We start from the raw sequence: 25,601 nt of genomic DNA, 5'->3' as shown, positions 1-25,601 counted from the left end.
TGGCCGACCCCCATGACACCCCCACCCGCCTTCCCCGTACTTTGTGTAGTTGGGCCAGAAGGGAGCCCAAACCCTCCTGGCCACGGCGACCCCCTAACCCCACCCCGCACTACATTACGGGCAGGAGGGATCCCAGGCCCTCCTGCCCTCGACGCAAACCCCCCTCCCTCCAACGACCGCCCCCCCCCCAAGAACCTCCGACCGCCCCCCCAGCCGACCCGCGACCCCCCTGGCCGACCCCCACGACCCCCCCACCCCCCTTCCCCGTACCTTTGGAAGTTGGCCGGACAGACGGGAGCCAAACCCGCCTGTCCGGCAGGCAGCCAACGAAGGAATGAGGCCGGATTGGCCCATCCGTCCTAAAGCTCCGCCTACTGGTGGGGCCTAAGGCGCGTGGGCCAATCAGAATAGGCCCTGGAGCCTTAGGTCCCACCTGGGGGCGCGGCCTGAGGCACATGGACCAAACCCGACCATGTGTCTCAGGCCGCGCCCCCAGGTGGGACCTAAGGCTCCAGGGCCTATTCTGATTGGCCCACGCGCCTTAGGCCCCACCAGTAGGCGGAGCTTTAGGACGGATGGGCCAATCCGGCCTCATTCCTTCGTTGGCTGCCTGCCGGACAGGCGGGTTTGGCTCCCGTCTGTCCGGCCAACTTCCAAAGGTACGGGGAAGGCGGGTGGGGGTGTCGTGGGGGTCGGCCAGGGGGGTCGCGGGTCGGCTGGGGGACGGGCGGAGGTTCTTGGGGGGGGCGGTCGTTGGGGGGAGGGGGTTTGCGTCGAGGGCAGGAGGGCCTGGGATCCCTCCTGCCCGTAATGTAGTGCGGGGTGGGGTTAGGGAGTCGCCGTGGCCAGGAGGGTTTGGGCTCCCTCCTGGCCCGATATTGTTGGGGAGTCGGCGGTCCTTCGGGGTGAGGGTGCGAGTGGTCCTGCCGGGGGGGGATGTATCGGACGTCGGGGGGGGGGCATCAGGCTTTCAGGATGGGGCAGACCTTCAAGGGGGGACAGGACTTCAAGGGGGGACAGTGCACGGAAAGTCAGGGGGGGTGAACGGAGAGTCAGGACAGCGCACGGAAAGTCAGGGCAGTGCACGGAAGTCAGGGGGGGTGAACGGAGAGTCGGGACAGCGCACGGAAAGTCAGGGCGGGCGAAAGGAGCGTCGGGCATCATGCGCGTTATATGCCTGAGCGCGGTATAGAAAAGTTTTGGTACATATCATCGTGATTTCTGCGCGCTATACCCCTGTGCGCGTTTTACACAGGTGCGCGTTATATCCGCGAAAATACGGTACTAATTTTAGAATAGGAAGACAGTAACATGTAAGGCACATTTGTCTTATCAAAGTCTAAGCAATTACTTTTCACAGGGAATGATACAGACCTGTGTACCTCTGTGAGTTTGCAGTAGATGGTTTCTGCAAGTAGAATGTCCGTAGAGACCCACATGGGAAAACTATGAGGTCTTTCCCAGTAAAGGAGCAGACTCCAGTGATGCAGCAAGGGTAGGAGGCACCAGGGGCGATGATGCCATCCTCACCCTGCTCCATCTGTGCCACCCCATGCCACACGGGTGCCCTCCCTTAAATCATCAGCGCGAGCAGCTTCTTCGGCCTGCTGCTCACTCTGGTGTTGGCTTTCCTCTGATTTCCTGGCCCGTGACCCGGAAGTGACTTCAGAAGGAAGTCAAGTCACTGCGAGCAGCAGGCAAGAGAAGTTGCTTATGCTGATGAAGATTTAAAGAGGTATGGCGCGGGGAAGGAAGGGCGCGAGCGTGGCTTAGGGGGGCAGAGAGGTGCCCCCACCAAGATGATGCCCGGGGTGGTCTGCCTCCCCCCTCCGCCCCTCCTTACCATGCCACTGGGAGCAGCGGATCTTCTCCAGGACAAAAGAGTGAAATAAGAGTTAAATACATTCTTCTGTTGGAAGTGGAGCTAAAGAAACTGCTTTAGGAATTAATTTACTTCCACTTCATTTTCAGATTTTGGGGTTGATTTTATAACATTTTTAAGTGGACCGAAGAGGATCCTCTCTATGCTAGAAGAGTGAGATAAGAGATAAATTCTTCTATTGTAAATAGAGTGACAGAAGCTATAGAAAATGTTTTAGGGATGTGCACAGAAAAAAATATTTGGTTTGATTTTTGGATTTTCAGCCAATTTTATGGCAGCGTTTAGTTTCTTTCAGAAATCAACACATAGAATTTGATTAACAAGAATATTTTTTTTTTCACACAAATCAGATAACATTCAAGTCAGTCATTGATTTGGGGGGTTTTAGACAAGTAATATTGATTTAATGCACATTTTTGCTACATGCATAACATTTTCCAGATGGAAACTGGAAACTGAATGCAAAATTCCTAGAAAGCTCTCTTTTAGAATATGAAAAATAAAGAGCCTCTGTTTTTTCCAGAACAAAGAACCTGATTTAATTAGCTTTTGTCCTATAGACATAAAAGACCTTTTTTATACTAAGCCATGGTAGAAGTTTCTACCGCAACCCAGAGTACTAAATGCTCTGACATGGCTCCGACGCTCATAGGAATTCTATGAGTGTCAGAGCAATGTCAGAGCATTTAGCACTCCAGGCCACGGTAGAAACCTCTACCACGTCTTAATAAAAGGGGGAGAAAAAACAGGAGACAATATTCCATGAAGTTGAAACAGGAAGGAGAGGTTCCTGCCTGCTAGCTATGCTTAGTAAACATGCTGTAGTTACACTTCTCAAAAAATCCCACATGCCCCTCCCACTATCACTCCATCTCCCTCCTCCCTTTCTTATCTAAGCTATTAGAACAGTGTTTTTCAACCGTGTGCCGCGAGATGTTGCCTGGTGTGCCGTACGGTGCAGACACTGATTAGGCCTCAGGCCGGGTCCCGCATGCGCTCCCATGAGACTCCCCGGTCCCCGCTGCTGTTCAGTTTCGATCTTCTGCTCTGACGCAACCGGAAACAGGAAGTTGCAGCAGAGCAGAAGATTGAACACTGAGCAGCCGCGCGTGCACGGCTCTTTGGTAAAGCGTGCATGTCGCCGAAAAACAAAACCTACAAACTAAGGTGAGGCGAAGGGAGAGAGCTGGCTAAACAGTAGGATCGATTGGGCAGGCGAGTGGTGGCTGCGGGGACCGTGCGATCGCTCGTGTTCCCGGCTCAAATTGGAAGGAGGGAGTGAAAGGGAAAAGGATTCTGGGCCAAGGGGATGAAGACGGAAAGAAAAACCCACAGCAGGAAAGAAAGGGAAGGACAGGCAGGTGAGCCAGATGCTAGAAGCAGGGGGGGGGAAGAAAGAGGGAAAAAAGCTAGATGGGGTTGAAAAGAAGAGACACACTGGTATGGAAGAGGAAGATAGGGGAAATCTGGACACAGGAAGGTAACAGAAAGAGGGGAAATTATGTGCATGGGGCATAGGGACAGAGACATAAAGGGGACATGCCATGGGGATGGTATATGGACACAGGGGGGGGGGCAATGACAGATACATAGGGGAGATATTAGAAATGGAGAAAATAGGAGCACAGAAGCGAGATGGTTTGTGGGGATGGGACAGGGACCGAGCTCGCAGGCTCCAGTGGCTTGCACAAATTACATTGTAACGTGCCATGAAAATAAGAGGGAGGAAGGTAGATAGATAGACCACGTGAGAGGAGCTGAAGGTTAGTAGAAAGGAACAGATGGTAAAGGAGGGAGGGAAGGGTGGTGGTGGAAAGGAATAGGACAGACATTGAAGGAGGGTGGAGAGGAACAGACCCCGAAGGGAAATGTGGAAGACAGAGTGGGAAGAAGACAGATGCCAGACTATGCGGGAGCGGAGGGAAGAAGATGGGTGCTAGACCAATTGGGGGGGGGGGGGTGAAGGGAGAGGCACAGTAACAGCAAATGGAAGACGTAGAGAGAAGACACACAGTGGATGGAAGGAATTGAATGAGAAGATGTGGAAAGCAGAAACCAGACAACAAAGGTAGAAAAAAAAATTATATTTATTTATTTATTTTTTGCTTTAGGATAAAATAGTATATTAGTTGTGTTGATAAAAATTTATAAACAAAGCCCTGCCAGCTGAACATCTCTTTCTCTAGTTCAGCAGCAGGAACTTTGATTTATAAGAAAGGAATAAGCTAAATATTACAGTACTAAGGCTTATATGGATGCAGCGGGGACGGTGACAGGGGGGTGAATGGGATGGCAGTGGCGGTGACGGGGCGGTGAAAGGGATGGCGGTGACGGTGACGGGGCGGTGAAGGGAACGGCTGTTGACGAAGAGCTACGTGTGTGTCTTTCTTCGATTCCAGCCAGAATATCAGCTTTGTGTTCAGCCAAACAGGCCCAGGTTTCACACTGAATAAAGTATTTTATAATTTTTCACTATTCTGTTTACTTAATATTTCATAATAAAGTAATTATAAACTACTTTCTTTGTGTTTATTTGATTCCTATTCAAGAGAATTACTTTATATATAGTCAATATAGGCACAGAGTTAAATTTTTTAACATTTTCTAATGGTGGTGTGCCTCGTGATTTTTTTCATGAAACAAGTGTGCCTTTGCCCAAAAAAGGTTGAAAAACACTGTATTAGAACATGATGTTCGCTGCTGTTGCCTGGACTTCCTTTCATCTCGACCCACTTCAATCAGGCTTTCGTCTACTCCATTCCACAGAAACTGCCCTTGCTAAAGTCTCTAATGACTGCTTCGTAGCCAGATCCAATGGCTTCTACTCGATCCTTATCCTTCTCAATCTATCTGCTGCCTTCAATATGTTGATCACCACATACTCCTTGATACACTGTCCTCACTAGGATTCTGTTCTCTCCTGGTTTTCATCCTTTATCCCAGGACAAGCAGGCATATATTCTCACATGTGGGTGACGTCATCTACGGAGCCCCGATGCGGAAGCATTCTCAAGCAAACTTGATTGAAGATTTAAGTTTGCTCTGCTGCTCCACGCATGCGTGCCTTCCTGCTCCACTAGGGGGTGCATCCCCTCGTGGTCTCCAGTTCAAAATTTTCCGCGAGCCTAGAAGCCGTGTTTTTCAGGCTCTGCCCCAACTGCCTTCTAGCACCGCGATTTTTTCTTGTTTTTTCACGATTAAGTTGCTGTGCGCGAATTCTTACCTTTTTATTTGATTCCTGCTTCGTTTTCGACGACCCGGAGGCTTCCGGGTCCCCGTGGCCGCGTGGCTAATCGAGCCGCGGCTACTTTCGATTTAATGTCCCGGCCTTTGACCGGCTTTAAAAAGTGCACCCGGTGCGAGCGGCTTCTTTCTCTCACAGATCCGCATCGCCGGTGCATCCTCTGTCTGGGGGCGGCTCATCCAACCGAATCCTGCCCCCAGTGCGCTACTTTCCAAAACAGGGCCCTCCGACGAAGAAAAGCCCGCATGGCGGACCTCTTCATCCCGGACCAACCCTCCACCTCGGCCTCGAGGTCGGCCCCGGCCTCGGCCCCGGCCTTGACCTCGGCCCCGGATACCTCGGCATCGCCTCGAGACTCGACCCCGAAGTCCTCGGGACAACAGAAAGCCTCGGCTCCGGGTAAGTCCCCTCTTCCCTCTTCAGGTTCTGTAACAGCGAAGAAGCCAGCCTCGGGGACAATGGCGACGCATGGCGGAAGCCCCATGCTTACAGCCCCGTCTAAGCCCTCCAAGCCTTCGGGCCGTGCCTCCACCACACGGGAATACTCTGATACGAGGTCGCCCCCGGTGGAGCGCACCGAGGCAGTGGACATGCCTTCGATGCTGTCCGTGCCCGTCTTCCAGGACCTACTCCGAGCGATGATCACGTCGGAGCTGTCCGCTGCAATGGCCCAGTTTCAATCGGCCTCGACCTCGAATGTGCCAGACCAGCCTGAGCCTCGCACCGAACAACCTCGAGGAAGGGTGCGCAATCCTCGCCGCATCCCATCCTCCTCGGACTCCTCGCCGAGGCACCCGAGACGTTCCCCCTCCGCAGACCGCCGAGGGGCAAAACGTCGGGCTAGAACGACAGAAACCTCGAACCGCCGTACCTCCAAGAAGGCCCGAGGTTCACCAACTCCACGAGGCCGTTCCCCCACACCTCGTACGGGACCACTAAGGGTGGCTGAGTTATCACTCTCCAACCCGCGCATCCTCCGAACTCCCCCTCGGACGTATTCTCCGAGGGAGTCCGGATCGAGGTCACCGATCCGACATCGGTCGGTACCCCTAACCCCGGCATCGTCTCCGAGGGGCTCCTCGAGACGCCGAAGATCGACAACCCCGGAACACTCTCACAGTGCTTCCCCAGTCTCGGAGCATGGATCAGAGCATGAACCTCGATACTCGAGGGAAGCCTCCCTATCCTTCTCCACCCGACGAAGGTCTCGTTCCCCGACCCCGCACGGGGCCCCGGGGACATCTCGCCCATCCTTCACTCGCTTTGTCCAAGACATGGGCCACGCATTGGAGTTAGATCTCCAGTCCTACTCCAGATACTCTAAGGAGTACCTGGCGGAGCTGGATATGCCATCACTGCCCAGAGAGTCCCTTCGCTTACCACCCAACCCGGTACTCCAACAGGCCTTCTTCAGGAACCTGGAGACCCCCTACATGGTCACGGCCGTACCCTCCAAAATGGAGGCCAAGTACCGCACAGTACCTTACCCGGGATTCGAACAACCACAGCTCTCCCACCAATCGCTGCTAGTAGAATCCTCCTTGAAAAAAGCTCACCCGTCCCGGGTCTCAGCAGCGGTCCCCCCAGGCCGAGAAGGCCGAACCCTGGATAAGTTCGGCAGGAGACTATACCAAAACGCAATGATGGCCTCTAGGGTGCAAAGCTACACTTTCACCTTCACATCATACCTCAAACACCTCATTGGACTATTGAGAGCCTTTGAGACTGACCTACCGGCCTCCCGGCAAGGAACGTTCGGCCTGCTTTTAGAGTCCCTCTCCAACCTGCGTCTTCATCTATTCCACGCGGCCTACGATGGCTTCGAACTCTCCTCCAGAGAAGCAGCCTTCGCTATCGCCATGCGCCGACTAGCCTGGCTGCGCCTGGTCGACATGGACCCCAACTTACAGGACCGGTTGGCTAACCTCCCCTGCGTGGGAAAGGAATTGTTCGATGACACTATCGAGGCGGCGACAAAACGCCTCTCCGAACATGAACGCTCGTTTGCCTCCCTTGTCCGGCAAAAGCCCAAACCGCCAGCGTCCAGGCCATACAGGGCCCCTCCGCGCCGCTACCCACAAAAGTCCACCCCTGCTTTCTCGCGGCCCCCACCCAGACGTCCGCAAGCCCACCACAGGGCCATGCCCAAGTCCCAACCGCCCGCGACCACCAAACCATCCCCGTCCTTTTGACGGGACACGCGGAAGGGGGCGGGCCCCCTCCGCCATAGTCCCAGGCCACCTTCCCATCGGGGGTCGACTCAAAGCCTTTTACCCCCACTGGGAACAAATCACGTCGGACGCATGGGTCCTTGGCGTGATCTCATCAGGGTACTCTCTCAACTTTTGGGCCATTCCTCCGGACAACCCCCCAAGGAATTGCCCTCCCAACCGGACTCAGCTACCCCTACTCCTCTCCGAAGCTCGAGACCTGCTTTGCCTGAGAGCAGTGGAGAAGGTTCCCCCCGACCAACGGGGGAAGGGCTTCTACTCCCGCTACTTCCTGGTACCGAAAAAAACGGGAGACCTACGCCCAATACTAGACTTGAGACGCCTCAACAAATTCCTGGTACGGGAAAAGTTTTGGATGCTCTCACTACCAACACTTTACCCCCTGATCGACGAGGGCGACTGGCTCTGCTCCCTCGATCTCAAGGAGGCGTACACACATGTCCCAGTGCACCCCGCTCACCGCAAGTTCTTGCGCTTCCAAGTAGGGGACTGGCACCTACAATACCGAGTCCTCCCCTTCGGACTAGCATCATCACCTCGGGTCTTCACCAAGTGCCTCGTGGTGGTAGCAGCAACCTTACATTCCCAGGGCCTCCAGGTATTCCCCTACCTGGACGACTGGCTAATCAAAGCCCCGTCCAAGGAAGGGGTTATCTCAGCGACCCAACAGACTATTACCTACCTACAAAGTCTGGGGTTCGAAATAAACTTCCCAAAATCTCAACTACGCCCCTCGCAGACCCTACAGTTCATCGGGGCCACGCTGGACATGGTTCGCCTCCGTTCCTTCCTCCCCCCTCCGCGCCTGGAGGCGTTAGTAAGTCTGAGCTGAAGGATCTCCCTGCTGACCTCAGTATCAGCTCGACAGATGATGACTCTTCTGGGCCACATGGCCTCCACCGTCCATGTCACACCCTTCGCCCGCCTCCATCTGAGAATCCCTCAATGGACCCTGGCGTCTCAATGGCGTCAAGACCGGGACCCGATCAACCACTCAGTGACAGTGACTCCTTCATTGCAACGATCGCTCCGCTGGTGGGCCGACTCTTCAAATCTTTCCAAAGGTTTGCTCTTCCTCACCCCACCCCACAGCAAGGTACTCACCACGGACTCGTCGGAGTACGCTTGGGGAGCCCATCTGGACGGCCTACGCACCCAAGGAATGTGGTCAGCACAAGACCGTCGCTGCTACATCAACGTGCTAGAACTTCGGGCCATCTATCTCGCAGCTGTAGCCTTCCAACATCTGCTCCACGACCGAGTGGTTCTCATCCAAACCGACAACCAGGTAGCGATGTACTACGTAAACAAACAAGGGGGGACAGGGTCTTGGCCCCTTTGTCGGGAAGCCCTGCGCCTCTGGAAATGGGCAATCTCCAACAACACCTTCCTTCGAGCGGTGTACATACAAGGAGAACAAAACTGCCTGGCGGACAGACTCAGCCGTCTCCTCCAGCCACACGAGTGGTCACTACACTCTCAGACCCTGCGAAGAGTGTTCGAACGGTGGGGGACACCTCAAATAGACCTGTTCGCGTCCCCTCACAATCACAAGCTGCCTCTCTTCTGCTCCCGGATATACTCCCCGGACCGACTCGAGGCCGACGCCTTCCTCCTCGACTGGGAGGGAAGGTTCCTATACGCGTTCCCGCCGTTTCCTCTGATACTGCGGACGCTTGTCCACCTGAAAACAGTACAAGCCACCCTGATCCTGATTGCCCCTCACTGGCCACGCCAGCCGTGGTTTTCCCTGCTACTTCAACTCAGTGTCAGAGATCCACTGCCTCTGCCTCTGTTTCCCTCTCTACTGTCACAGGGTCAGGGTTCACTGTTACATCCCAATCTTCAGTCTCTTCATCTGAATGCTTGGTTTCTCTCCCCCTGACTGCTCTCCCCGTGTCTCAATCAGTCAAGGAGATATTGGAGGCCTCCAGAAAAACCTCGACGAGAACCTGCTACTCCCAAAAGTGGACCAGATTCTCAACCTGGTGCTCCTCCCACAGCCAGGACCCGGTGTCGGTCCCCGTCCCCCTGGTCCTTGACTATCTACTTCAACTATCTCATTCCGGCCTAAAGACCAACTCCATTCGAGTACACCTCAGTGCGATTGCGGCCTTTCATCAGCCCCTGGAAGGGAAAGCCCTCTTGCTTCATCCCTTAGTCACTCGCTTCATGAAGGGTCTGCTGAACGTCCACCCCCCTCTCAAACCTCCCCCGGTGGTTTGGGACCTTAACGTGGTTCTGGCTCAATTAATGAAACCTCCATTTGAGCCACTAGACAAATGCCATCCAAAATTCCTCACTTGGAAACTAATCTTCTTACTCGCGCTCACGTCCGCACGGCGGGTTAGTGAGCTGCAAGCGCTGGTAGCGGACCCACCCTTCACGGTATTCCATCACGACAAGGTGGTACTCCGCACCCATCCAAAGTTCCTACCTAAAGTAGTGTCTGATTTCCATCTCAATCAGTCCATTGTCTTACCTGTGTTTTTCCCCAAGCCCCACTCTCACCCCGGAGAAGTGGCGCTACACACTCTTGACTGCAAAAGAGCGTTGGCCTTTTACCTCCAACGCACTCAGCCACACCGGAAAGTCCCACAACTGTTTCTGTCCTTCGACCCAAACCGGTTAGGCCACCCAGTTTCCAAACGCACCTTGTCCAACTGGTTGGCCGACTGCATCTCCTTTTGCTACGCTCAGACTGGTCTCGCACTGCACGGTCGAGTAACGGGACACAAAGTCCGAGCGATGGCAGCCTCCGTAGCGTTCCTCAGGTCCACACCTATTGAGGAAATCTGCAAGGCTGCCACATGGTCTTCGGTTCATACCTTCACCTCCCACTACTGTCTGGACTCCCTGTCCAGAAGCGATGGCCGGTTCGGCCAATCGGTATTGCGAAATCTATTTGCTTAAATTGCCAACTTCCCTCCATCCCTCTTCAGTAAGCTTGGAGGTCACCCACATGTGAGAATATCATGCCTGCTTGTCCTGGGATAAAGCACAGTTACTTACCGTAACAGGTGTTATCCAGGGACAGCAGGCATATATTCTCACAACCCGCCCACCTCCCCGAGGTTGGCTTCTTTGCTAGTTAAGTGAACTGGAGACCACGAGGGGATGCACCCCCTAGTGGAGCAGGAAGGCACGCATGCGTGGAGCAGCAGAGCAAACTTAAATCTTCAATCAAGTTTGCTTGAAAATGCTTCCGCATCGGGGCTCCGTAGATGACGTCACCCACATGTGAGAATATATGCCTGCTGTCCCTGGATAACACCTGTTACGGTAAGTAACTGTGCTATCTCTCCCATCACAATTTCCGTCTATGCAATGGGGGATCCTCCTCCATTACTATCCCTGTCAATCAGTGTTCCTCAAGGCTCTGTTTTGGGACCTCTCCTTTTCTCCTTATATACCCACACCCTCGGTGCACTGATCTCTTCCCATGGTTTTCAGAATCACCTCTATGGTGATAATTCTCAGATCTACTTCTCCACACCAGTTATCTCTACAGGAATCCAGAGTCTCAGCCTGCCTATCCAACATTGCCACCTAGATGTATCACCAACATCTAAAACTGAATATGTCTAAGACTGAGCTCCTTATCTTCCCTCCTAAACCTACTTCCCGCCTCCTCCCCATTTTCTGTCTCTGTGTACAGTACTCTCATCCTACCTATCTCATTGGCTCGCAACCTCGGGGTTATCTTTGACTCCTCTCTCTCCTTCTCTAATCAGATCCAACAAACTGCTAAATCTTGTCGCTGCTTCCTCTAAAATATTACCAAAATCAGACCTCTTCTTTCCGAGCACTCTACCAAAACCCTTATCCACACTTTTATCACCTCTTGCTTAGACTACCGCAACTTGCTTCTCTCTGATCTGCTCAACCATCTCTCTCCCCTTCAATCCATGCAAAATTCTGCTGCATGACTTATATTCCATGAGAAACACCATGCTCACATTACCCCTCTCCTCAAGTCATTTCACTGGCTCCCCATCCATTTCTGAATACAGTTCAAACTCCTCTTACTGATCTACAACTGTACTCACTCCACAGCCCCTCAATACTTATATCTCTCCACTTCTTTCCCTCTATGCTCCCCTATGAATTCTGTTCATCAGGCAAGTCCCTCCTATCCATACCCTTTTCCTCCATTGCCACCTCCAAACTAGAGGTCTGCACAGGAATGGGGATTGCAGGAATGCAGGGTCCCATGGAACTCCCACAGGGATCCCCCCAGGTCTTCGGGACTCCTGCGGGGATCCCCCCAGATCTACTGGACTCCCGCAGGTTGGAACCAGGGTTCCCGAGCCTGGAATTAGTAGAAGATAGATAAAAGCAGAAACTGGGATCAAGATGATGGAAAAACAAAATGTCCCATCAGTTACAGCAAGGGCGATATTCATTTTGAGAGAGGCTAAGCTCAAAGTGGAAGGCCCAGCCCCTTCTCATGGTTATGCCACCAATTGTGTTTATTACAAAATGAAGTACTTACTGAGTTTATTTGGGGGTTTCCAGTTCAGTTTTGGCACATTTTTCTTATGCAACCATTGTCCTGAAAAGTGCCTCTCTTAATTCTGCTTTAAATGATTTTGATGCTGAATTGTTTGATTCTTTGCTCATTGCTGCATTAAAAATAATTTGTGGATATTGGAAGGACCTCTCACAAGCTATCTATGCCAGATGGTGAAACCAGATTTGTTTGCTCTACAGATATGAGCTTTATATATTGCCAAAAAATCCAACTCTTATTTCTTTTAACAAGAAATGGTTGACTCTACAGTCACATGACCTAATGTCTACTCTAATTCTTTCCAGTGATATATGCATCTCTTATTTGTGTTCACTGTTATTTGTTTATATTGTATTTTATTGTTGGTTTAAATAAACTAAGACTTTAAAAAAAAAAATCAAAACTGTCAGAAGTAATTGCTGCTTTTTATGGGGACAGGTAACTTTTATGGGGGGATGGGCTGGGACAGAGGAGTTTCCTCACGGGGACGGAGGGGATTCCTCACGGGGTCGGATGGGAACGGAGGGGATTCCATGCAGGGACAGGTGGGAATGGAAGGGATTCTGGCGGGGCAGGCAGGAGCAGGTGGGATACTGGTGGGGACGGGCGGGATTTCTGTCCCCGCGCAACTCTCTACTCCAGTCTCCGTCCCTTCTATCTTGCTGTATGCATGTTAGGTGATGTCTCTAGAGTATTCAAATCCAGGCTAAAGGCCCACTTTTTCAATGCTGCTTTCAACTCCCACTCACCATAAAATTACCTATGTCCATCCTATCATTCTCTCTGTAAGAAACTCCCCAACCCAATATGTCCTGTCTGTCTGTCCAAATTAGATTGTAAGCTCTTCTTAGCAGGGACCAACTATTGCATGTTAAATGTCCAGTGTTGCATATGCTTTTCAGCGCTATAGAAATATAAATAGTAACAGTAATAGTATAGTAGTAGAAGACTGTCCCTGGATTTTCAGCAGCATTTAACCACACAGTACCGCTGAAGATCTAATATGATCGGTGCAACATTGTTTAGCTAGTGCTGGGACGGGGTGGGGGGTGGCAATATAAGGGCAGAGCCAGAAAATATTTGAGCACCAGCAATGTTACGTGCTGGCACTCGTATATCTACCTAGAGTCTAGACAGATAGGACCACATAAAAAGTGGTCTTAACTTTGCTTTTTTAGGCACATGGGATGACCCAGGTAGTCAATGCCGGTGCCTGGATATGACTCAGCATTGAATATCTGGGTCTAATTCATTCCACGGCTCAGCTGCAGGTTAGTGAATCAGGCCCAAGGTGTTTCTGTTTAAATAACTATAATAATTTTAAAAAAGAAAAATACCCCGCTTTATTCTTTTTCAAATTATTATAATGGTTTCACTTCACTTCCCCTTTATTGTTGCCTGTTCAAATAATGACAAGGAAAAGACTAACCCCCTTCTTCTACGAAACCGCACTAGCGTTTTTTAGTGCAGAGAGCTGTGCTGAATAGCCTGCGCTGCTCCTGACGCTCATTGAGTTTCTATGAGCGTCGGGAGCAGCGCGGGCCATTCAGCGCGGTTCTCTGTGCTAAAAACCGCTAGTGTGGTTTTGTAGAAGAGGGGGTAATTGTGTTGCCTTCATGTTTTGAAATTACCATTTCATAAATTAATCAAGATTATTTGCATCATTTAGCTTATTGAGCGTCAGGGCTAATACCGCCGTGGCTGGTGATAAAAAAAAAAGCGCCTAAGGTGACTTTGTATAAGGGGAGAGGTTAGTAATTTTTCTTTTTTTTAAGTTTTGCTTCTGTTATGTGTCATAGTATTAAACTTTATTATCATGTGAGGAGCGGTGCCTATGGTCACAGCCAATACTGTTAAGGTTTGGCCAGGTACATGCAATTTTTTTTTCTCACATTGACAAGTTTAAAAAAAATGTTTTCATTTGAGCAACAAGTTCTAAAAAACCAACAATTTTCCAGATTTCCAAGTATTTTGGTTAGCGACACTCCTAGAATGTATAAGCAATTTCTCACAGCCCCAGAAAAATATAAAGCTCTCCACCATTGCTTGTTTGTAATGTTGTACTATAGAACAGTGTTCTTCAACCGCCAGTCTGTGGACCAGTGCCGGTCCATAGGGCCAGCATGTCCATCGGACCCAAGACAGTGTTCTTCAGCCGCCAGTCCACGGTGCGATCAACAGGGCGTCTTTTGGCCGACTCCCTGAGTGCTGCAGTGCACAAAGCCTTGGGAAAAGGCTCCTACGCGTGGCCCGTGCCTGAACCAGAAGCCTTCTCTCTGATGTCGCAACGTCAGAGGGAAGGCTTCCAGATGAGGTGCGGGACGCGCGTGAGGAACCGCTGCCCATAGCTTTGTGCAATGCAGCACTCAGGGAGCCGGCCCGAAGACACTGCATTGATCGCACAGTGGTCTGGCCCAAAGATAACACCAGGGGGCAGGCCAGAAGGCAAGGCACATGGAGGGAGAGAGACAACAACAGTAGGGGAAATGCTTTTATTTTTTTTTTATTTAGTGATTGATTTGCCTGTTTTTTTAATTTAGTGATTGATTTGTCTGTTCAGGAAGAAATGCATTTGTTTCTTTTCCTCTAAGGTTGTACTGCATGGGGTTATCTGTTTTCTGGTAGGAATGAATGTTAAAAAGTGTGCTTTGTGTATTTTAATTTTGTGGTTAACCATTATGTGTTGTTAATACAATTATAATGTGTGTATATATGAAAAATGAATGGAAAAAATGGTATTACAATTAGTACTATTATGGGGGCAGGGTCTGGGGCGGAGATTGGAGATGGGCATTAATTAGCCCAGTGTTCTTCAACTGGTGCCGCTCCACAAAATAATTATTTTATTTCCACCGGTCCATAGGTGGACAATTTCCTGCTGGAAAAAGGGATAGAGGGGTATAGATAGAGGATTACTGCACAGGTCCTGGACCTGTTGGGCCGCCACGTGAGCGGACTGCTGGGCACGATGGACCTCAGGTCTGACCCAGCGGAGGCATTGCTTATGTTCTTATGTCAAAAGGTTGAAGAACACTGCTTAGAACATTTCCTGCTAAAGTCTTGATCTGCCAAAATGCTGTAATTGTGAAGAGAGTCTCTTCAGCATCAAATAACCTTTTAACCATCCCTTTAAACAAGTTTGAAATGTATTCACATTTCACTTCTTAAGCACATCCATTCAAATTCATTTGACATTAAATGGAATTCTATTTAAATTATTTTGAGAGACAGTTTCCACAGCACTAAACCATTATTTGTAATTTTCTTTTCTTTTGCCTGTTAGGTACTGAAATCTTCCTCTCTAACAGCAGTGCCCTCAAAATTGGGAATGTGAGCCGTGAGGTCCCCAGAATAAACATCACTTTCTCGTTCTACTACCAACACTCGACCCCAGTGGCGGCCATGTTCATTTTGGCCTATGTCTTCATCTTCCTCATGTGCATGGTTGGCAATATGCTAGTGTGCTTCATCGTGTTGAAGAATAGGCAGATGCGTACTGTCACCAACATATTCATCCTGAACCTGGCCATCAGCGACTTGCTAGTGGGCATTTTCTGCATGCCAACCACACTAGTAGATAACTTGATCACAGGTAAGAGAGCTTTACCTTTGTGCCACCTAAATATCAAGGAGCCAATATTCAGACCACGGGAGGCAGTATGGCTAAGTCCCACAGTTGGCAGCGGGCCCATATTTTCAATGCTGGGCCATTTCCATTGAACGGCATTGAATTTCCATTGGGTTTTTGGGGGTGTTGTGTCTTTTTTGGCTGGCTGTAACTTAACCAGCTGAGTCAATATTCAGCACTGAGGCCCTGATTCTGTATAGGACGCCCGGGAGAGGTGTCCTATACAGAACCGGGCCTACACTAACCCCGATTCTGTAACCGGCATCCATGTTACAGACGCCAGTTAGAGAATCGGGATAGATTAATTGCGGCCGCTACACTTATCACGGCAAGGGATAAGTATAGCGGCCACCTGTCCGATCGCCGGCAGGAGGGTGCCGAACCCCTCCTGCTGGAAAACCAGACCCCCAAACTCCCAATCGCCGGCAGGAGGGTGTCCAATCCCTCCTGCCGGAAAGCCAGACCCCCTCTGGACCCCCCCCATGCTAAAGACCTCCCCCCCATGACTCCCCTAACCTCCCCCCCCCAACTAACCTTTAAATGTTGGTCGGCTGGACGGGTCTTGCTGCCATCCAGCCGACAGGCCCGCCTCGTCGAAATGAGACAGATCCGCCCCTTCCCGGCCCATCCCCGCTAAGTCTAAGGCCTGATTGGCCCAGGCTCTAGAAGCCTGGACCAATCAGGCCTTAGGTATAGCGGGACCGCCCATCCCCACTAATCCTAAGGCCTGATTGGCCCAGGTGCCTACGAGACATTATAGAAACTAAGAACCATCAGAAAATACTTTGATGCAGCATCATTCTGTTTACTGGTGCAATCTTCTATTCTAAGCATACTGGACTATTGCAACATCATCTATTTGGGAACTTTCAAGAAAACCCTTCACAGACTCCGAATTATTCAAAATTCGGCAGTACGCCTGATTTTTGGTTTAAAAATATAGGAACACATAAGTCCCTATTATCAAAATGCCCTTGAAGCAAGAATTTTGTTTAAATTTTCTTGTCTCTGCTTCAAATCAATCTTTGGTTTGGCCCCTTCATATCTGGTTTCCCACTTTAATCTGGGTTATACTACCAGGCCCACACGCAGAATCCACATATTTACCCACCCAACAATAAAGGCCTGCCGTTACAAAAGATTCCTGGACAGAACTCTAGCTTTCCAGGCAGGCAAACTGAACTATTGGCTGGGAAACATTATCACCCATCCCTCATCCTATTTTAGTTTTAGAAAATTAGTAAAAACGAAACTGTTCAACCGATTTGTTACCTAAGAATTTTGTCCATTCATCATCTCTCCTATTCTGTACACTGATATTCATTGCTTCTACATTGTAACCTTGTCGCTGATTGTCCAGCATTTTTCTTATTGTATTTGCATTCTTTGTACTTGTATTCATTGATTCTTCATTGTAACTATGTCGCTGATTGTCCAGCTCTTCTTACTGTAAACCACCTAGAACTTTGGTTTGGCGGTATATAAGAAATAAAATTATTATTATTATTATTATTATAAGCCACTCTAACCACTACATTCTTAGTGGAAAATGTGAGCCCACCAAAACCCTACTCTACTGCCATATAGGTGCCACCTGCAGCCTTAAGGGCTATTGGGGTTCTAGACAGGTGGGTATAGTGGGTTTTGGGGGTGTTTTGCGGGGCTCACCACAACCCATAAGGGTATTCTTGTGAAATGTTTATCTGATATCCTTTATATGAAGTTCACCTCTAAGGTGCCCCACTGCTCTATTGCCATGTCTAGGTGGCCAGTCCATTACAGGACTGGTCCCTCCCACATACAAATGGTCTTGTTCTAGGCGTTTGGGACTTGGACAACATTTTGGTCAAAAACGTAGTATAAATATAGACATCCTGGTGTTCTGGGCATCCCAATGGCCTGGATGTCCAGATAGAGGATTTTCCACCCAAAATTATTTCTAGACGTATAGTGGTTTGCCTTTCAAAAGCAAAAATTTTCTTACTGCCGACTGTGGATGTCTAGCGCCATATGTCCAAATTGGATTTAGATGTATGTTTTGAAAATGCCCCTCAAAGTCTCCAGAAGTTTCCAATAAATCAGTAACATCTAAGGTCAATTGATCAGTCTGCCCAGGTTTATCCTTCTGTTTTTTTTAGATGTAATATATTAAATTGAATTGAAAGGGAGTAATGTGGTTTCTGGACAATTTTAACACATCCTTTAGATAACGATAGAATAGGTCTTTAGTAGACCTTTTTGGCGCTTTCTAAGTTAGGATTCCCTGCATACCTCCTGCTGCTACTACTCTGAACAGGGATGCATGTCATATTCATGGAGGTAGCCTTGCTATGTAGAAATAAATGGACATATTTAGAGGACAAATAGTGTTGTGGAGAAGTGGCCTAGTGGTGAGAGCAGCTGCCTCAACGGTTGTTAGTCCAATTCCCACTGCAGCCCCTAATGACTCTGGGCAAGTCACTTAGCACTTTATTGACCCAGGTACATAAACCACACAGAAAGAGCGGTATATCAAGTCCCATCCCTTTTACCCTTTTGCCCTTTCTCTACAATTTAGATTCTTCAGAGTGTAGGACTACCCTTAGCTATGTGTGTGTATGCATGACCCCGACGGCGATTTGGAGGGAGATTTTTCAAACCCCGGGCAAAGTGCCGGGTTTTAAAAAGCCATCCCAGACTCCCGGACATGTCCTCAAAAGGAGGATATGTCCGTGGTAATCCAGACATCTGGTAACCCTAGTTATCAATACCTTGTTTTATGTTTTGCTATGTGGGAAGGGCAGGATCCACATAGAGTGCTCATGGGTATAATGTGTGCTACTATTATAAATTTTATCTACACTAAGCTTTACTTTCCATTTAATCCACTAATGAGCAGGGGAGGGGGGAAGAAGAAGGGAAAAAGAGATTGGATGCTTTTCAGATTGGACCAGTCCAGTGGCAAAGCCAGATGTGTAATTTTGGGTTGACTTCAGCCCAAAGTGGTTGGGCGCAAAATTTTTCCCCGCCCTCTTTTGATCCCAACTCAAATTATAAATGCTTGAGCTGTTAGGATCTGGCAAGGTCCTTCTCACCCACCTACACTCAGCAGTTGATGTCACTGTCCATAGGCTTCTGCCACACTGGCCTCCTCCCCGCATGTGCTCAGTTTTCACGCACTTGTAAAAACTGAGCATGTGTGAGGAGCCAGTGTAGCAGCAATTCATGGACAGTGCCACCGGCTGCCAAGCATAAGGGAATGCTTTGGTCACTGAGGACACCAGCCGGTGGGAATTGGGGATCCCTGCTAGCCATAGCGAGGTTGTCACATTTTTAGGTTGGCATGAACCCAAGGTGGGTGGGCCTGGCCCTGCCTATGCCACTGTCCCAGGCTCCCTCTTATGGTTGTCTGGTTATTTGAACATGGAAGGCTAGAAGAGAAGGACTAGTTCAGAGTGGGGTACTCTGCTTCCTGAATACTGAGCAGATGTAGGAAGGTAAGAGAAAATCTGTGGCTGAGAAGAGAACATAGATGGCTGTATAGGATCCAGAAGATTATCTGTGTCTTGGGGAGGAAATCCATCTTGTATTTCCTTGCAAATATGTGTTGCTGTCCATCACAAAATCTGATATGTGATTTTCCACAACTCTCTTTTTATGTGATGCCTGTCTCTGTGTGACATGCTGGTGTGGTACCTGTGGTGTTGCTATGAGCCATCTAATCCCTATACAAATACTCCTTGGGACTGAAATTCTTTATATTAAAATTATAAGTGAAAAATGACTGAAAGGTGGAGATGGAATACCGAGAATGAAATTATGCTATGAAGCCAAAAACTGTTAGTGAAGGTTTTTAAACAAATTATCTTGGCACCCAAACATTGTGACATCTATATTTTTATGACTAAGAATGTTCTAAGCTTTGGATAATGTGTTCTCGCATGTTCTAATAACATGGTTGCTATGGTTGCCATTTTACATAATAATACTGTATAGTTACCATTAATAACACAACTTATCACTGTGAGTCATAAAATTATACTGCCCATTTCCTAATGAATATTTATCAACCTTTCCCACCCACCCCTACACACCCTCCTATTTTTGTAATTTACTCACACTTTCTGGTAATCTCATCTGTTGCTTATTTAATTCTATGTATCTTAAGAAAGGAGCGTTACCTTCCAAAAGCTAGTCAGGAAATGTATTAAGCTAGTAAATTAAAAAATATTGTCTTATATCAGGGAGAGATTTTGTTTGTTATTAACTTTTATTTCTTTAAAATCTGACCAATGAAGACCAGTGGCTCTTAAACCTGTCCTGGGGGACCCCCAGCCAGCCAGGTTTTCAATGAATATCCATGAGCGAGATGTGCCTATAAAGTAGGTAGGTAGTAGGTATGCAAATTTCACTCATGCATATTCATTAGGGATACCTTGAAAATTTGACTGGCTGGGTGTCCCCCAGGACAGGTTTAAGAACCACTGAAAAAAACAAAATGGTTGTTATTTTCCCTCGTGGTGAGCTTGTTAATAGCCAATTAAACTAAATAAGTTAATCAGACCATGCGATTTTCATCTAAAGAGATATGCAATATGGAGACATGGAAATGATGGAAAAAGACTATGGGCTCCTTTTACAAAGCTGCGCTAGTGGTTTTAGCACGTCCTTAGCAGGCGCTAAATTGCCGTGCGCACTAGACGCTAACGCCAGCATTGAGCTGGCGTTAGTTCTAGCCGCCTAGTACGGGTTTAGCGTGCGCTAAAATTCCTCATGCGCTAAAAACGCTATCGCAGCTTTGTAAAAGGAGCCCTATTTCTTTGAGAAAAGAAGATGGCCGCTTGTTTGGAGAGATGATCAGACTTTTCTGGACCTTATCTATGACAAGAGCTCTGGTTCCTGAACAGCTCAGCAGACTGCAAAATAAACATGGCATACTCTAAACCAGTGTCTCTCAAACTTTCTCAAGCCGGGGCACACTAAAGGTAGTGGCCACGGTTTGAAGCACCCAGAAGTGTGCGGATGTCGCTGTGATGACATCACGCATATGCGTGACATCATCACGTCGACATCCGCACATGTGCAGAGGCCCTCCAGATGGGTCCTGAGATGCCAGTAGGGGGTGCCAGCAGGGAAGAGGGCTGGAGAGAAGGAGAGGCAAGAGGCACTGGCGCCAGTTGATTGCCTACCGCAGTGTTTCTCAACTACTTCAAGTTAAGTACCCCCTAAGTCTAACAAATATCAACTGAGTACCTCAACCACAGACCTCCTTAGGCCCACCCAAGCTCTGCCCCAGATCCCATCCCCTTTACTAATTGTAATGCAATTTTTTTCCATTCGTTTTTCATATATGCACAATATACATAGCAGATATAAATTCTCAAAACTGACACATTTCAATCACTATATTGAAAATAAAATCATTTTACCTACCAGCGATCCTCTGCAGGCTGCTGTAATTAGCTTTAAAGGTAAGACCGGGAGACCAGGGAGGAAGCCGGAGGACGCTAGAGAAAAGGGGGAAACATGCAGGCCTTTGGCGAATTGGGCAATGCTGGCGCTGTACCACGTAGGGAAGTCAGCTGGCAGGCACCTCTCTTCCTCCTCAGTGTGCCGTAGCATACTTGGAATCTCAGAAGGCACACTAGTGTGCTTTACCACACAGTTTGAGATACACTGCTCTAAACAAAACAAGGCAGACTTTATACAAGTGAATAACATCCAAATTTTCAAAAGATTTGTGGATCAGGGGAGATCAGACCTCAAGTGCCCACAGGTGTTCAGATATAGATAAGTCTTGTCTGGTCACCAAAACGTAGGCTATTATTGGACCAATCAAAAACTCCTTATCCTATACTAGGTACCGCTAATCTTGCATTAGCTACAAAACAATAAAAGTTACTTAGCTTTTATTACTGGTGGGTGAACGGCCGTACCGTAAAGGTAATAATTCTCAACGGAGTATCTCCGTTTCACCACAAACAGGGCTTCAACAGGAGATATGAGGAAGTTTCCCGTAGCTTTTAAGGAACAATGAATACTTTCCTTAATAGAAACAAAAACAGCACACCCACTGCCGACCGGATAAGAGGTTTTTGATTGATCCAATGATGACTTGTCTATATCTGAACACTTGTGGGCACTTGAGGTCCATTATCCCCTAATCTGCAAATCTTTTGAAAATTTGATCATTTGAAAATTTGGATGTTATTCACTTCTATCAAGTCTGCTTTGCTTTGGTGTATACTTTTTGGTCAATTTTGACTGTTTTTGGGTGAAGGTTCTCTCTAAACAAAGCAATTTGTATTTGTTATCTACTGGGAATGGTTCAGGACAAAATGATTGCCTCAGGAACAAAATGGTTCCCTGAGAAGCCATGACACATATTCAGACAATCCAGAGAAAACCATCACAGATTCAAGAATTCTCTTAACAGAATCTGAACTGCTAATGAGATAAACATCACAGTGCCAAAAGGGGGAAATAACCCCCACAGAAAGACACAGAAACACAGCTAGGACTCAGTTCTGTTACATCACTTCTGGATTTCATACTTTAGGTGTTCAAGCCCTCCCTGCAATCCGGGAGTTGCAGAAATCCAAACACTTTTCTGAGCATGTGCTCCTCCTACCTTATAGAGAGAGAGAGTTAGAGCCCCCTACAATTTTCCATTTCTGCAAGCAATCTATGCAGAAGTTTTTTGCTCTGTCTCTTTTTCTTATTTTCGCTTAAAGTTCATTTGTCTCAGTAGTGTCAGTGCTATGAGATCCCGTGCAGTGTCTTCTGCCGGAGGAACGCATTATCAGAGGTTGTGGTAAGAGCGGATAGTGTAGCTCAGTGGTCTCAAACTCAAACCCTTAGTGGGGCCACATTTTGGATTTGTAGGTAGAGAATGACACGGTGACAAAATTCATCACCGTTCCCGTCCCCGCGGATAACCGCGGGAAATAATCCCATGTCATTTTCTAGTGTCTATTTCAATCTCAATCCTTCTACACCAGCATTCTTCAAAGCAAAGCTTGCGGGTCAGTGGTTGTGGCCATTCAAACTCTGATTCTTCCATCTCTCCTTAAAGAATGACATGAAGATGGTTTCCCGCGGTTATCCGCGGGGACGGGAACGGTGATGAATTTTGTCACCGTGTCATTCTCTATAAATTGTAGGTATTTGGAGGGCCGCAGAAAAAATAGTTAATGTCTTATTAAAGAAATGACAACTTTGCATGAGGTAAAACTCTTTATAGTTTATAAATCTTTCCTTTAACAGTTAAAGGAAAGATTTATAAACTATAAAGAGTTTTACCTTATGCAAAATTGTCATTAACTATTTTTTCTGCGGCCCTCCAAGTACCCTATTTTTTCTGCAGCCCTCACATTTAAAGTTTAATATCTTTCCTTTCTCAAAACTGACACATTTCAAACACTATATTGAAAATAAAATCATTTTCCCTACCTTTGTTGTCTGGTGACTTTATTTTTCTGTGCATTTAACTATGTTTCCAGGGTCTTCTTGTCCTTTGACTGGTTTTCTCTCCGTCTTCACTTTCTGCCTTGCATCCATCTTTCCTTTAGAAATTACAGGGAAACTTCTGATTGAAAACAGAAGGAAGTCAGAAAATGCTTATATGAAAAAGTGAACTGACCTCACTTTAAAACCTGTCTATGGAGAATGATCAAGAGTTTTTAAGTTGCTCAGAGACGTGAAACTCTACAAGGAAGTTACGCACCCTCCTAGTGTTAGTACAGAGTTGGTACAGGGACCCCTAACTTTTCATAAAGCTAAGTAAACAGCATAATTCATCTATTTAAAGTGATGTTCATTTTATGAAATTTATGAAGAAAGAACGCTGGACAGGGGGGAGGTAAAAGGAAGGGAGAAGGCCTACTGCTGGACAGGGGGAGCAGGGAAGAGATGCTGCTGGACAGGGGGGAGGTAAAACGAAGGGAGAAGGGCTGCTGCTGGACAGGGAGAGTAGGGAAGGGGTGCTTCTGAACAGTGGCATCTGCTGTAACTATCAAATGTGCACATGCTGTATACTAAAAAATATGGGGCTCATAATTGAAACAGAAATACGTCTAAAAACCTGCCTAAATCGGCACTTGGATGACCTAAAAGACAGATCGTCTAAGTGCTGATAATTGAAATGGCTTGTTAAACGTATCCAGGGACTTTTTAGGCCTCTGAATGTCACTGTATGCCCAGAGCTGAAAGGAGCATTTTAGGAGGAGTGGTGAGGGTGGGATTTGGATGGTATGTGGGCTGACCTAGACTTAGTCGTACTGCATGTATAACCGAAAGTTATTCGAGGCTGCATGGATGGAACTTATGCATTGTGACTTAGGCAATCTAAAAACAGGTCTAAGCGCCCAGAAGGTACCCAAAGTGACCAGATAACCACTGTAGACACAAAGTACAGACCCCGACACAATCCCCTAGTGATCACTGATCCCTCCCCCCCCCCCCACACTGACATACAAATTGGAATAAAAACTTACATACCTGCCTCCAGAACATCAGCACCTGGCATAGGAAAGCCTAGTAGAGCTGCACATTGGTGGCTTAAGTAGTCGGGGGGGGGGGGGGGGGGGGGAAGGGGTGAGATAGTGAACCATAGAGAGAAGGACCCAGGCCCATAAGCCATTCATGGTGAAAAATGTGTGTCCACCAAAACCCCCCAAAACACTACTCTACTGCCATACAGGTGCCACCTGCATCCATAAGGGCTATTGGGATTGTGGACAGGTGTGTATAGTAGGTTTTGGGGATGTTTAGGGGGGCTCACCATGACCTGCAAAGGAGTTGTAGTGAGATGTTTCTGTAGCACCCTTTTTGTGAAGTTCACAGCAGTGCGCTGTAAGGTGCCCCACTACTCTGTTGCCATGTCTGGGTGGGCAGTCCATCGCTTTGCTGACCCCTCCCACATCCAAAAGGTCTTGTTCTAGGCGTTTGGGACTTGCATGATATTTTTAACGAGAATGCGGTATAAAGATCGATGACTTGGCGGCCTGGATGATCAAATGGCTGGATGTAGAAGTAGACGATGTTTGAAAAAAAATATTTTGGACGTATTTTTTGAGAATGGTCTTTAGATGCTGCCGACTTTGGGCAACTAGGACCCTAGGCCCAAAACGGACTTAGATTTTTTTTTTTAGTTTGCCCCTACACATATATAGACATTTTTTATTTTTTTTGAGAGGACATATCAGTGGGTAGAGAGTGGTATTCCTGCAGTAACTGGTTATTGTATGGATAGTTCATGAGCTCTTATCGCCTACAAAAAGAGTTGTGATAAGTGTTTATGTGGTAAAAAATGGAAAAACTCATGTAAGGGCACACTAAGGCCATTTTTCACTGCAGCTTAGTAAAAGTGCCCCTTTGTGCAGACAAAGTTACCTCCACCAAGGGGGATATTTCAAAACTGGTAAATTTATGCAGATAAATACAGTGGTATAGCTAGACCTCAAATTTTAGGTGGGCCTACTGCTAAAATACATTAGGCACACTGTCCCCTTGACAGTCCACCATCTGCTCTTTTCACCTTCCTTGAACCCCTGTGTCCCCACCACTGACATACTAAGGGGGGGGGGGGCAGTCCACCCAGGTTGCATACTCTAATGGGGTGCATAGCCGGCACACCGGGTCCGGAGCCTCCCACCCTACTCTTCTGCTGCTGCTTTCCTGAACCAGCAGCAGTGGCAGTAAACTTTAAATTCAGTCATCGCAGGACCTTCCTGAACATCCCCGGCTGCTGGACCACCCCCTCCGGCATTACTTCCTTGTTCCAGAGCAGAGCCGTCAGCCACGGGGAGGTGCAGCAAGGACCCGCAATGACTGCATTTAAAAGTTTTACAGTTGCTGCTGGTTCAAGAAGCATACCCCAGCGGTGGGGAGGTGAGGGGAAAGATACTGGATGGCATTGGGGTTGAGGGAGAGAGAAGGGAGCAGGATACTAGTATGGAAGGGTGGTGAAGGGAGAGAAAGGGGGCAGATACTGATGGAATTGGTGTGCAGGGAAAGGGAGTGAAAGACAAAAGAGGGAAGGATACTGGATGGAATTGAGTTGGAGGGAGAGAAAGGGGCAGATGCTGATGGAAATGGGGAGAAGGTAGAGACAAGGGGCAGAT

The 25,601-nt window shown here is 48.1% G+C and overlaps 1 protein-coding gene across 1 annotated transcript in view; it reads left to right on the top strand.

Moving 5' to 3' along the window:
• The first annotated feature begins 15,257 nt into the window (after positions 1–15,257).
• NPFFR1 (neuropeptide FF receptor 1) overlaps positions 15,258–25,601 on the top strand; it is a 103,613-nt gene continuing 93,269 nt past the window's right edge. Inside the window, exon 1 of the mRNA XM_033943045.1 lies at positions 15,258–15,462. Within this exon, the coding sequence (XP_033798936.1) occupies positions 15,273–15,462 (190 nt within the window). The 5' untranslated portion in view covers positions 15,258–15,272. The remainder of the gene's footprint in view (positions 15,463–25,601) is intronic.

Source organism: Geotrypetes seraphini, chromosome 4 (genome assembly GCF_902459505.1).
Source record: "Geotrypetes seraphini chromosome 4, aGeoSer1.1, whole genome shotgun sequence".
In the NCBI taxonomy this organism is placed as follows: Eukaryota; Metazoa; Chordata; class Amphibia; order Gymnophiona; family Dermophiidae; genus Geotrypetes; species Geotrypetes seraphini.
This window is presented reverse-complemented; position numbering and strand designations above follow the sequence as displayed.